Source organism: Manacus vitellinus, unplaced genomic scaffold, assembly GCF_001715985.3.
Source record: "Manacus vitellinus isolate BGI_N305 unplaced genomic scaffold, ASM171598v3 scaffold_15_pilon, whole genome shotgun sequence".
NCBI lineage: Eukaryota > Metazoa > Chordata > Aves > Passeriformes > Pipridae > Manacus > Manacus vitellinus.
The window spans coordinates 17,093,127-17,107,124 of record NW_021939122.1 but is presented as its reverse complement, the minus strand read 5'-3'; the positions used below and the strand labels follow the sequence as shown (position 1 = coordinate 17,107,124).

The 13,998-nt window shown below is 40.1% G+C and overlaps 1 protein-coding gene across 1 annotated transcript in view; it reads right to left on the bottom strand.

The window, feature by feature from the left end:
* Positions 1-328: 328 nt before the first annotated feature.
* TRUB1 (TruB pseudouridine synthase family member 1) overlaps positions 329-13,998 on the bottom strand; it is a 29,757-nt gene continuing 16,087 nt past the window's right edge. The window contains 6 exon segments of the mRNA XM_018068922.2: positions 329-667; positions 669-871; positions 2,258-2,314; positions 3,441-3,580; positions 4,759-4,831; positions 10,388-10,469. Of these exon segments, the coding sequence (XP_017924411.1) occupies positions 623-667; positions 669-871; positions 2,258-2,314; positions 3,441-3,580; positions 4,759-4,831; positions 10,388-10,469 (600 nt within the window). The 3' untranslated portion in view covers positions 329-622.

Below are 13,998 nucleotides of genomic sequence, written 5' to 3'. Positions count from 1 at the left end.
CTTTAAATTATGGATGGCCACCAACTGGGACATTGGACTAGAATAAGATTGTTTATACTTAAAACTATTCATTTATGCTGACATTTCAGATTGAACTTAAAATATTAGCACCTGCACTTACCGTATTCTGCAAGCATTTGACTGAAAGAACAAGCAAAGGAAAAACTAAGGTAAAATGGATATATCCTGAAATGGATTTCAAGAAAGCAAATTGCCACACCACATAATTGTATCCTTCAAGTGACAGTCTTGTCATTGTGGTATTTCAGGATTTGGTTACCAGCATTAAAGAAAAAAAAAGATTATGTTTTTTTTTTGAACACACTTATCAGACAATGTTTATAATTTTTTTTATTGAGGAATTAGCAATAACAGCTATCTTGCAGCTTGAAAGTTCTTTAAAAGTTTATGAAGATTTGGCATCAGTGGCAGACCCATTTACACTGTGCAAAAAGGAAAATAAACAATCAGGACACAGCAAGCACTGAATATTTTCAGTGCACGTTCCAGCCCCAGAAAACAAAAGAGCCATTTTTCTTGTGTTGCAGTTTGTCACCCTCCCAGTACAGACTTGTAGATTTACACAGGAGGCGGGACAGCACCAATCCAATCTTAAAATATCTCAATCATTCAGTCTTTTTCCTTGACCCAACTTATCACTTATCTTCACAGATCACAGCGGTTTCACCAGGATGCTCTGTCTTCAATTTTTTACGAGATGGCTCTCTGGGGAGCAGAGCTGTGCAGTGCTCTAAGGACCGGGCAATTTCATCAATTGTCCATTTGTCTTCGTGAAGGGCGTGTTCCTCCAGCGTGAACGGCCCCTGCTTGGTGCGGGTCAGCTCCTGCATAGTGGCACAGGTAGAGAGCTCTGCAGGAAGAAAAAGAGGAATTGGGACAAGTCCATGGATAAACTTTAAAAGCTTAACCATTTGCGGCTCACTTAAAATGTATTTTTATATGTAGCCTTCTACATTATTCTGCTTTGCCTGAGAGGAAGTTGACGAAGATTTATCACTCATTTATATCTTCTTAAATGCAAGCCCAGGAAGTCCCTTGATTTCAGTAAATCTCCAGAGTAGTAAAGGGTTCAGAATCTGACAGAAAGTTGTCAAAAATTTTCCCAGATTTAGATCAGAATGAAAAGAGAGGAAATAATATCATAAGATGTAAACAGAAGATTCTGCATTCACAAGTGACCATGAACTATTTCTCCACAGATTTTGAGGTGTTAGCACTTCTTGCCTTCAAGAATAATTTTTGACATTTTTATCCTGTGCTGCCTATCAGGATAATATAAACTAAGATAAGGAAAAATAAAAAAATAATACAAATGCTCTGCTGTGTTAAATAAATACCAGCAGGACATAATTACATAACGAGGGGGACAAAACATACCAGCAACCAGAGCTGACTTGTAAGTGCACAGGTACACTAAAATAATTTCTCCCATCCTTTCTGATGTAGGAAGATTTTCACTGCATTTTCAATTTTTTAAAAGAAACCAGTTTCAGACAGACTTTATCCTGGTTTATCATTAAAAGGCTAAACATAAGCCAGTATGATCAGAAGGCAGTAACAGAAACTTTGACTTGCCTAAGCACAAATAACAACATTGAAATTCATAGGGTTATCCAACATTACTTGCCTTCTTGAACTGCAAATGTATAATTTAAAAAAAAAATTGGAAATGGATTATCTATTCTCCATCATGCAGTTTGATAGATATAGAGCACAAAACAAATAACCCTGTGGGAAAGCAAAACTATTCACAGTTAAGGCAAAGCAGAAAGAAAACACTAGAAAAATCATCACCAATGTAGAAGTCTTTCCAGCAGATAGGGTTTATTATGTGCATGGTAATGTTCTGTTCAATCTCTTTTCAAAATGTGATGAATAATGTTTAAATGTTTAAAAAGACAGTGTCTTTTTTCTTCTTCTTATCCTTAATCTGAGTTAGCTTTAACACATGGAGGAGGAAATAAAAAACATCCCCACCTTGCCCTGCATTATCTTGCTGAGTGCTATTGCCTGCTCCACTTTTATTCCCCAGCCCCCAAGGTCCCCCGGCAATTATTCAGCCTTCATTCCCCCCATGCTCCCAAGAAAATTACCTTAGTATATAAAAACAAGTGATAGCACTACAATTCTGCAAAATAACACATAGGTCTAGTTCCTGGAGACAGGTAAAATGACAGAATTTTTCCATAAACACACACTCACTCCTTAAATTGTCCTGGTTTTTTTTCATGCCTACCTTTGCCAATGTCACTGACCAGGCTCCTGACATAAAAGCCACCACCACATTCAACATCTGGAATGTTAAAAGTGACATAGTAAATTGCCAGTGCAATGTGAAATCTACTTTACATAGAAACCATGCCCCCCCACAAATGTAAAAATGAGCTAAGCAAACAACCCAGTGATAAAATATTTATAGGATGCACCATCAATTATTCATCCTGTAACATATGTGCGGGTGAGATTGCTAAGCCAGACAGGAGGGAAAGCAAATAAAATGGCAACTGAACTAACTCACTGGAATTTAAGTACTTGCTGTGGTATGTGAACAAATGCTTCAATCCTATTCATTTTAAGCATTTCAGAAGGTTGATTCATTTCTAATGATGAAGGCAAGTTATTTCAAGTACTGCCTAAACTGACTACCAATGCTTTTAAGATACTGCAGGCAGGCAGCTGCATAAAATTTTAAAATTCACCTTTAACTTTCCCTGCTATCTCGGGTCTTCCCTTCCCCCTCTGCCAGTGATCAGCTACTAGTCACTCAACCAAAAAGTAAGAGCTGAAGTAACACAGCACTGAGCTCTGTCACTCATACCTGCCCATCATGTAACATCTGGTCCACCAGAGGACCACAGGTCAACTAGGCAGGCAGATCAATGCAAGACATTATCTTGACCTTACAGGAGCATCAAACATTTACAACAGTTCTTTTTGGTTTATTTATTAATGTGCTTCTTAATGTACTATCCAAGTTTCCTGATGTATGACAGAAGGAAGGATGAGATCCTGCCTCCTCAATGAAGAAAGAGGTCTGACAGTAACTGATACTGGTCCCTGCTGCGCCCTGGGAGAGATGCCAGCAGGGCTGGGCATCTGTGTAAAAGAATGGGCAAAGTGGAGTAAGCAGACCTGAGACAGGAATGAGCTGGAGGTTGCAAAATCATGGACAGATGCAAATAATCCCCTGACCAGTCTCTCAGAATTTTCCCTCACTGAAAGATTACATATAATCAGCTTAACTTAAACCCAAAACATGGTGCTTTTAATGCAAAGTGAAAGTCTCTGCACACGGGCTGACACCAAAATAAGCAGTTGAGTGAAATGAAACCCATTTCACTATCTTAGTCCCATTGTGAGTGTAAATAAACACTAACAAGCTGGGAGCATTGCTCTATGTAATAAACTTTGACCTTTACCCAGCGTGAACAGTGGTGGCTGGAACTGCTGGAGAGAAAGGCTGTACACTCTCACTGGTCGAGCAGGCTTTGCTTCAACTGCTTCTCCCCTCTTCATCAGAGTTGAAAGCCTTTCTCCATCCTTCTTCAAAGCAGAATAGCTGATCAGACAGAGCATGAAAATGTGTGTCATACGGTTGTAACAGAACAAGCTTCCCATTCTCTAGATCCTGTTAATATTGGACTGGAGTAGTATTTTATTCCTCTCCAAGTACTCACAAAAACCCCACAAAATCTCTTGGACACAGAATCATCTCATTTGACAGCAGCTCTATAAACTGGAAAAGAGGAGATGGTCCTATATTTATCTCTTGCTGTACAGATTTAAAAGTGTTTCATCACTCAATTTGCACTTTATGAAATAAAAGGGTTTCTATCAGGGTTACAACACTTGCATCTGCCTCTAACATCCTGTCTCTCAGAAGTCTGCAGGGCATGCTCTGTTCTAGCATTATGTTGAGCTGAGCACTGGGAGTCGCTCAGACAACTCCTGTAGTTCTGCATTGCACCTTTCCTTGTCTCACACCAGGGTCTTTCCTGAACAGCAACTGCCAAGTTATGTACCCATGTTCTAGGCTGTTTAGGGAACCATTACGGAACCAAAGAAATTGATTTCACTGATTATATGGAACTTTACCCAAAGCCCCAACTTCGGTCATGACAGCAAGATGACCACAGAAAAATCAAAAAAAGGTCTTGTTCAAATTAATAGAGAGCAATTTGAAACAGGTCACATGAAGCAGAACATGTACAGAGTTCCAGACCTTACAGGGCTTACATTGGAACCACGGTAAGTGACATATGGCAAATGCAAAGGAAAGCATGTTAGCTGAAATCACCATAAAAGCCATCTGTCACAAGCCAAGTGCTTGCACACTGCCAGCTACTGTGGCTCACCTGACCAGAAGAAATTTGCTCAGTCATTCATCACTCATTCACACTCTAAGGTTGCAGAAAACTAATTCAAAGTCATTTAAGGCACTTCCACAGAGATGTCAGGAAGATTGGAAGGCAGGACAGAAGCCATCAAGCCCTGCAAAGCTGTTCAAGACTTTTGCTGCTTGACATTTACCCAAAACACCCACAGACTCCAGGTCACCATTTGCGCTCAATCTTCAAATGAGCATGACCTGCACTTGCAAATGTTAAACTCCTGACTGCCTTGTCTCTATCCTCTTGCCAAAACGTGTCTCAATACCTCTGGGAGAACTGACTTCTGTTGGCAAGTCCTGACAGCTGAACACAACTGTCAAGATTGTCTGAATATTGTGGAACTTACAGTGGAGGGACTTGCATGATGTGCCCCGTGAACTTTTGCAGCACATTTTCAAGATCTCCTTTTGTTACCTGGTCTGTAGAAAGAAAACAGTCAGTATGTTAGTACTGATTATTCACATGGCACTAATGGCATCAATCACGTTCCGCAAACAGATACAAATCAGAGTTCCCTCTCATGTGAATTTAGCTTGAGTGAAAAACACCGAAGAAAAGAGAAAAAACAGAATGTAGGTAGGAGTGTGAATTATCACAAAAAGAGTGGAACAAACTGTCCGAGGTGATTAAGACAGTCTGGACACTTTCAGAAGGGCAGAAATTCTCATATACACAATTTTCTTTTGCAATTTCCCTCACCTGAGGCTGCAAATCTATCTTTCTTGGGAACTAGACCAAAACTACAACATTTGGCACATTCTAATTTTTGTTAAAGCACCAAAAAGAATAAAATGCTCATCTAACCTTGGGAACTTCTCTTTAAAAGTACCTAACTGCTGGTGAAAACACAACAGATAATTAGAGAACAAAACCATTGGGTTTTGTGGGTTGTTTGTTTGTGGTTTTTTTTTTTTTTAGAGAAGAAGATTGTATCTGGAACAACACATCAAATTTCCCTGTCAAACTTGCAAATGCACACCAGGGTATAGTTACATGCTAAGTAAGGTAATTTTACTAAAGAAATCCTGTAAAAGAAAGACAGCTGTTTTAGGCAATCCATTTTAAGAGTACACATACACATCTGTCCCACTTTTATTAAAAGGCTATAACCTAAGTAGCTGATTGCACTGGTCCTTTGAAGCTCTATTCAAGAGATATGACATTCATCCCTAATTTGTTTAGAGAGTGCAAACACAAGATCTGTGATCACAATGCACTTCAGTGCATTTCGACTGTCTAGGGCTTCACTAGTCCTGTTTCTTATAAGTTATATTCAATTAGTGTCACCCTGCTAAGTCAACAGGGTTCTGGAACAGAAACCAAGTAAATTTATTTATTGAGCCTTCATTATATTTTGGAACAGATCTTTAATTGCAAGCCTTACAAAACAGATGTACTTCATGCTGTAAGTAAGTAAGATGAGATTTCTTTTCACAGCAGCTTTAGGAGATGGTATTGTGGTACCTCAGTCTTGCTAAGCACACTTTGCAGCCTCAAGAGAAGGGATGTCCCTAGGCCCAAGCAGCTGTCCCAAGAAGTGTTATTAACAGCAGGGTTGGAAGACCTTGGCAAGAGGCACAAAATTCAGTTAGGGATGCTGAGAAAGACCAATTTACATCAGAATACGGACTTGGAACAACAAAATCAATTGTATAGTAAGTCTGAATCTTCTGAAGAATTTCTTACATTGTTATTTCAATCTTTTGTTTCTATTTAGCAAATTTCTATATCACAACAAAACTACACAGCGGAAAGTTAGCATGAGCCACTTCTATGACAATGATCCTGTCAGCCTCCTTCTTGTGAACCCCCAGTTGCTTCACGTTAGAATTCAGTATTTGAGACCTAAGCATAAGTGTCCCTGGGGGTTCTCTTTCCAATTTTCATCCCATGAACCGCATTTGTGACAAAGGCATTTAATGAGAGGCCTGAGTTCAGTTCTGGCTCTGATCTCATATTCCCCAATTGAGAGGTTACATGCAGCCTCTGAGGAAGTCACTCGTAACATAGGCAACCCCTGTCTCAGGAGATAAAACAAAAAATCCCCACGTGAGGAATGATGCATTAAGCCATTAACAAACAAACGTTGTGTGGTGTGTAATCAAAGTAAATATTTACAGATGAGTTTGCTAAGATCTAGAATAAATCATATTTGTCTTCTGCAATACATCGTGGCACAAGCTGGTCAGTATTACGTTCTGAAAACCTAAGCCCATGTGGTTTGTTGTTCGTGTAAACAGGCAACACTGCCTTTGTGTTAATGGATTGTACTGGATTCTTGTCCTCTCCTAGAACAACATACAAGCTGGTGGAGCTTTTTCCAGCACTCCAGAATGTTTTATTAGTCTTCTCCCAAACAGTTGAACTATGTCTAAACTCTGTATTTGTTCCAAGCACCAGTTTGGACCCGTGGTTCTGCAGGGCTCTCTGAACCATCTTTCAGCTCCCAGTCATTACACCCACAGCACAGGCAGAGGGGAATATGGTCCTGCTGCCCAGAACTCTTTCCCTTCAGGACTCTGGCCACAGGTCTTCCTCACACAGCTGTGGGCTTGGGTTTATGTTAACAGCTTGTCTGGTCAGCAAGTTGAGGGCAGCATTTGGACTCAGCCCTCCATCAACTTGAATATGAACACATCCATAAAGGCAAATTAGCATGAAATGTCCCAAAACGTGCTATTTGACTTTCTTCTCCACTCCCTGAGAGTAAAGGGTTGAGAGACATTTCTGCAGGACACCTCTGTCACTGCCCTTGCTAAAGAGAGTAACCTATTCCTCCCAAGGTCCTCATTCCAAATACCAAATATCCTCAATCTGCTGTATTGCAGACCATGAGTCTTAGCTGGAAGCTGGCCTCAAAACTGCACCTCTGTGTCCCTCCAGGGAGGGGTGTGGAGGCTGCCCCCCTGATTCACAATGATTTCAGTAAGGACTTTCAAGGTTTAGCTCACGGGATAATTTCATCCAGTCACCAGGAATAATGAAAACCTTAACTCAGAGCAAAAAGGCTGTACCTGCTCTGAGGACACTACTTGGAACACATTCCATTCAAGACTCTTTTCTAAATTTCCTCCTAAACCCTTAGACTGGCATTGTAGTTACATGGTTTCTGCACAGGCTCCACATCTTCCAGTGGATCATTCCTTATGAATCTACCAGCACCCCAAAGTACCCAGAACTTCTGGCCTCCAATGCTTCTAAAAACATTTAATATAAGGCTATTAGCTTCTAACAACAAAAATTCCAAAGAACAGTTGTGTGCTTCTGAACACTGGTGACTGTTGATTTTTTTTCCTGCTATAAAGGAAGGAAAATAGTTACCAAACCATAAGGTGCCACAACCTCAAGAAGCCTCCACTGAAGGCTTGTTAACAAACAACACCTAAACAGAACTCAAGAATTATCCATGACAGTCTAACAAAAGTACAGCAGATGATCTCAATTCCTCCTGGCCTGGTACAAATTATTTGAAAACAGACAAGTAGAATGCTGAAATTACTACATTTTCCAAATTATTCAGGTAGCTCTGTTAAACATATATTTCAGCATAATCAGCAGAGACCTGCAGAAAATCCTCATTAATTCTGTTCTCCATATCTGGATATGGCCTGTAGGCAGCTGGGAGGAAGTGGGTTTCAGAATGCAAATCCCTATGCATAGTTACAAATATTAAAAATGGGCTACAAACATTAATGTGCTCAAAAAGGCATCAGAAGAACTCTAAATGTTAGGTGCTTCCAAAGCCAGCATCTGGTAGCCTGGCAGCAGTATGAAACCATTTCAGGCAGAAATGCAAACTCGTCTGGTAAGAAACAATCAAAAAACTATGAGAAGTTCAGGAGGAGTTAAAACCAAGGAACTCTTTTCAGTACATCCTTTCATTGTGACTAACTGTACAGTTTGCTTCCTCAGCTGCTGTCTAGGGACACTTTGAGGACTAAAATGTAACACTTCTTATAGTTAAGATAGCTGGCACCTTTCTGCAGGCGCTTTCCTCTTGTGGTCCAATGGAGTCATTCAAGAAGAGTTTTATATAACTTGAAACTGTTTTAGTGCCCTTTCTCTGCAATAAGGCCCAATCCTGGCACAGCAGGATTATATTCCCTAGCAGACGCTCTGCTTCTCCCAAGATCCTTGCAGGTATCAAAGCAAAACTGCAATTCAGCTCAAATATCTGGTTTTGGAGTACCTGTAAAGGGTTAGAGATTAGGGATGTTGGGCCACCCAGAGTACCCTGCAGAAAACCAAGCTGACTGGGAGAAGACGAGAAATATCTGTCTTATTAGAATGGGAGGAAGGAAGGAAATACAAAACATGTAGGTACCATGGAAAACAAAAAAGGAATATGCATGTTCCCTCCTTTTCTTTCCAAAGAAATCAAATCTGACTGATTTACACCAACATGGAAAGCAACTGAGACCAATTTCATGAGCGTTTTCTTTCTGCTCTCAGTCTCAGTAGAAGAGAAATACTGCTCTTCATGAGATCACTTGAAGAACTGCAAACGCAACTGATCTCAGTTTAAAATGATTAGCAACCCAAAAAGGGGGTATTTTTAACCCAAGTAAGTTCTCCAAGCACACAGTCTAACAGAAAAGCTAAACCACCATAACAGAGGAGGTGGTGCAGAGGTGGGAACTACTGTAACAGTAGAGCCAGTGAGAGAAATGCACTTGAAAACAACACTAAATTCTATCTGCAGCAAACAATACAAAATAAGAAAAGTAAAACCAGAGTCACAAGAAACACTTTTTTTTTTAATTTAACTATGGGATTTGCATCTACTTAAAATGGTATTTCACAGCTTACATATGAGCAAGTATCTGCAACGAATACCAATTAGTGCAGCAGAACCACAACGTTCCACCTTTAATGAACCAAGAAAGTGTCCTTTCCAACCATCATGAAGCATTGGCAACTCCTAACACCATGTGCATGCTCAGCCCAACTCTTCAGAAGCTCAGAGAGATTTAAAACTTGATCCTGAAGAAGAAGCAAATGATCCAATATCTCTGAATAACACTACCTAGTAAATAATACTGTTTAGAATGATCCATCATGTTAATGTGGACAAGAAACTCATGCTTGCCTATCTCACACAAAAATTAAAACCGCAAAAGAAAGGAGACTGGGGGTGAGAAGTGAAATCCAGGCTACCTTTTTCATCAAGCTATTAAAAAAAAAAGATAATTTACTTCATGTACCTATTACCAGGTACCACAAACAGTGTAGAGCCTGTAGAGTTGCTAAGCAACCAGTTACCTTTTTTTGTTTTTCTTTTTTACCCCCGGGCTGTGAAAGAAATAATGGCAAATACATTTACTGTGTCCCTGGTTAGTTCTACATTGTTTCTAAAATGCCCTGGGTATTGTGGAATGTCCACTTCAGCAAAGTCACAATCAGGATGAGTTCTGAAGCCTTAAACTCTTGCACTGTGCTCTATGGGGCAGAAAAATTCATTTATTAAAGATGTTACAACACAGGCTGCAAGCAAGAGCAAGATTTGGTAGGTGACCATATGAAGAATGTGGTTTATGCCATTCTCATTCTGTGCTGAGCAGTCTGTAGTTAAAGGGAAGATCCAGGTACTTTATTCCTCCACTGGTATTGAAGGGTTTTACTAAAAGAGCACTCATGGGACTATACACGGAGAGAGGAAAATGTTACTGGACACAGCACGTCATTTGTCAGCCTGTCAAAGATTTAAAATGACACAGTCCTGCCCAATTCTATTTTCTCCCTCCTAATCTAATGCCTGGTTTGCTTTTTTTCCAACAGAAATGAACACTTGCGTTGGACATAATTGCATGAAGCTGGTTTGAATTACATGAGCACTTAAGTTGAAGATGAAATAATCTTAGTTTAATTTCACATTTAAACTTAATTCAGAGTCCCAAACATCTCTTCCGCTTTTCTATGACAGAGACCATTTATGCCTTCAAATTACATCAAGTGTATAGATAATTTATGCTTACCATAAGGTTTTTCTTCAGTTACTTTTCCTGTAGCATCTAATGTATCAGTAGCTTTGCCCAGCATTCCAATGGCAGTGTACTTCTGGGAAGGAAGAAGAGAGATGGAGAGATTAGTGAGTCAGGTCTTCAAGGTTGTTTCTTCTCTTCTTTTTCCTTTTTTTTTGATATAAAGACTGCAACTACCAACTACTTCAAATCAGAACAAGAAGGATACTACCTGAGTAGTCAATCCAGCAACTTTGGGTAAGCAAAAGTCAAGAGGGAAAGACATGGAACTAAACGAAAGTAAATCCTGTTACACGGCCCTGTGATTTTGGTTTTAGAAACCCAAGCAAGAAGCAACATGGAATCCAATTTTTACTATAAATACATCAATACCATAAAGAAAATAATAGGATGGTAAAATCAAAGTCTCTGTGGGGTGTCATATGTCATTGTTGAAGCAAGGCACATAGAGTACCTTTCACAGACAATTTTTCTGTTCCTTTGCACATTAAAAAAAAAACATACAAAGACCTTTACTTGTGAAAACAAAACAACCATTTCCAAGGCAAAGCATTGCAACAGTTCTGCCAGGAAATGCAGTGATATGCAATAGCCTGGAGCTGGAGTTTTGATCACCTGGAATCTGCTAAGGACCTTGTGACCAGCACAAGGAGTGCAAGGCCACTCAGCAACACCTCTGCTTGTCATGAGTTCTCTGAATATTTCTGTTTCAGGGTTTTTCAGGGTTCTTCTCTAAAAAACTGTTCAGCGTACGTGTCTGCAGTTTGCAAGAAGGAACTGACCTGTTCCCAGGACAGTAGCTCTTGTTCTTATTGCATTTCACCTGCTGCCCCCCTTTTTCATGTTTTCACCCTAAGAAGTGCCATGCTGTGGGCATAGGGCACAATCTCCTGGAGCTGACAAGGCTCCCCAGGAACCAGTTGCTCCATGTCTTGTCACAAGGCTACCAACACCTGAAGACTCACTCTCTAACGTGAGTTTAGGTCAAGTTTGCAGATACCATCAGGGATTAAGATCTGTGGTTTGATCCACTGCCTATGCCACTCCATTTCCCTCAGCTTCCTATGTTAAATCCAGAGGCCTTCAAAATAAAGCCTCAGAGAGAAAAATCAAAGTGTTCAACACGCCTACATCCCAGTAACATTTCAATTAACTTCACCCCCAGCTGAGTTAATACAAATTTGAACCAAGTCATAAAAGGATGTATCTTTCAGAAACTGGTTGACCAAATTCGACTGGAACACATCCAAACAAGCATAAGCACCAACATTCTACTCTTTGATGCAATGCATCCTTTTTCATGTACTTGCAAAGTACAAACAAGCTCAAGTAATAACAGTGTAGGCATATAAATCACACCCACAACATTGGACTACTAAGACATGCCTTGATTTTGTTCCATGTGACAACCTGCCACTTCTGTGTATTTCTTCAAGCAACTGCCACAAAATGGCAGCAGCAGAAACAGTCAGACAAAAGGCAGCAGAGTGCAGACTTTAATATAAAAATAACTGTATTCTTTGCTTACTTCATGTGCTGGTTTTGGCTGGGATAGAGAAAATTTTCTTCAAAGTATCTAGTATGAGACTATGCTTTGGATTTATGCTGAAAACAGTGTTGATAACACAGAGATGTTTTTGTTACTGCTGAGCCGTGCCTACACAGAGTCAAGGCCTTTTCTGCTCCTCATCCCACCAGTGAGCAGGCTGGGAGTGCACAAGGAGTTGTGAGGGGACACATCCAGGACAGCTGACCCCAAATGTCCCTAGGGATATTCCAGACCATATGGTGCCATGCTAAACTATAAAGTGGGGGGAAGATGAAGGAAGGGGGGTATGTCGGGAGTGATTAGTGTTTGTCTGCCAAAGGCACCAATACACTTGACAGAGCCTGGCTTTCCTGGGGATGGCTGAACACCTTCTTGCCCAAGGAAGTGGGAAATTAACTCCTTGGTTTGCTTTGCTTGTGTGCATGGCTTTGCATTCCTTACTGAACTGCCTTAAACTCAACCCACGGGTTTTATCTTTTTTTTGATTGTCTCCTCCATCCCACTCAGAGGGGAGTGAGCAAACAGCTGTATGGTGTTTAGCTGCGTGCCAGGTTAAACCACATTAAACACCACATCAGGGCTACTTTTTCCCTAAATATTGCAGATGTATGAATCCCCTGATACCTCTGCAAAGGCAGGTATTTTAAAATAAAATTCTTGAAGTTTACACACTTTTGGAATGCATGAAAAAGAAACAAAAGGAAGAATGGATGAAGGCTGCTCCACAACAAATATTTAAATTAACTTGCAAGCATATTATGTGCTTTCAGGACCATAAAATTGCCTGCTTTCCAAGACATTTAATGATCTGGTTCTGAACATTTAATAGCATAGCTAGAAAGAGACGCTATTCAGCAATTATTCTAGAGGTTAATAAAAACATGTGAGCAGATCATCATTATAACAGCATGATGAATGATCTTAGCACTTCAGTAAAACTTTAAATCTGAAAAATTAAAACCTCACACTCCATCTTCAGATGTTTCCAAATCAAAATACTCATACTACTTCAGTTCAAATTACTTTCTTCCTCTTAATTCTGGTCTTGGCTGTCTTGCTTCAGGCTGTCTGTTACAATAACATGTTATAGCTGACCTCCCAGCAATAAAGAGATAATAACTGTATGAACAATACAATCCAAATCTCATCACTTAATCTCTGCAACAAAGGCAAAAGAGTATGCAATTTATAAAAAGAACATCCTTAAAAGTTCCCACTCCTTAGAGGAGCCTTTATAGAGTCACAAAATACTCAAGACATCAATGCAATAATCCACAAAAAAGGCTACAACAGGTCAGGAAATTAAGAATTACAGTTGGTTTATGATCAGTCTCTGGAATACCCTTGGGTATCTACAATTATATATCATAATTCTTACTAGCCTTAATAAAGTTTACTTTTCCTTTGCTAGAGTGCAGGACCTGGAGCTTGTAGAAGATAATATGAGAGTCCAGACTTAATCTATTGTTCCTCTTACTTTGTGCCAAAATTCAGCATCGACTCTCTCTAGACTCTCACTCACACTGTCCTCAGAAGCACCCAATGGATTCTGACTCACTTAAGTCTTGGGTGACCTTTTCTCACCTCTGTTGGCAATCATTTATTTCTTCCAGTTTTCTAAAATACATCTAGGAGCATTCTTCCTGTACTCTCAAATTACAAATCACTGCAGGAACACAGACAGCAACTGCTCACAACCACGCTGCCTTCAACCCACTCAATCTGAAACAAAAAAAGAAGGTAGTAGGTGTTGCAGGAGTGGAAAAGCCTGGCAAGTGCAGAAAACATCCCTCTACTGGCAGCTCCTCACAGAACATTCTGCCAATCAACAGCCCCTACATCCTTGCCCTCTACTCATCTCAAGAGACCAGGACCCAAACCATTTAAAGATTAAAAGCAGCACCTCAACTTCACTATGGGATTCCACAAGGGTAGCACATTAAAAGCCAAGATCAAGCATTCCCAGTCACAACTCTCAAGTGCTGCAGCATTGTGCATTAATTCCAGCTTATCGTGGTGGTCTGCATGGTCCCAAAGCAGAGCCTCACAATTGTAC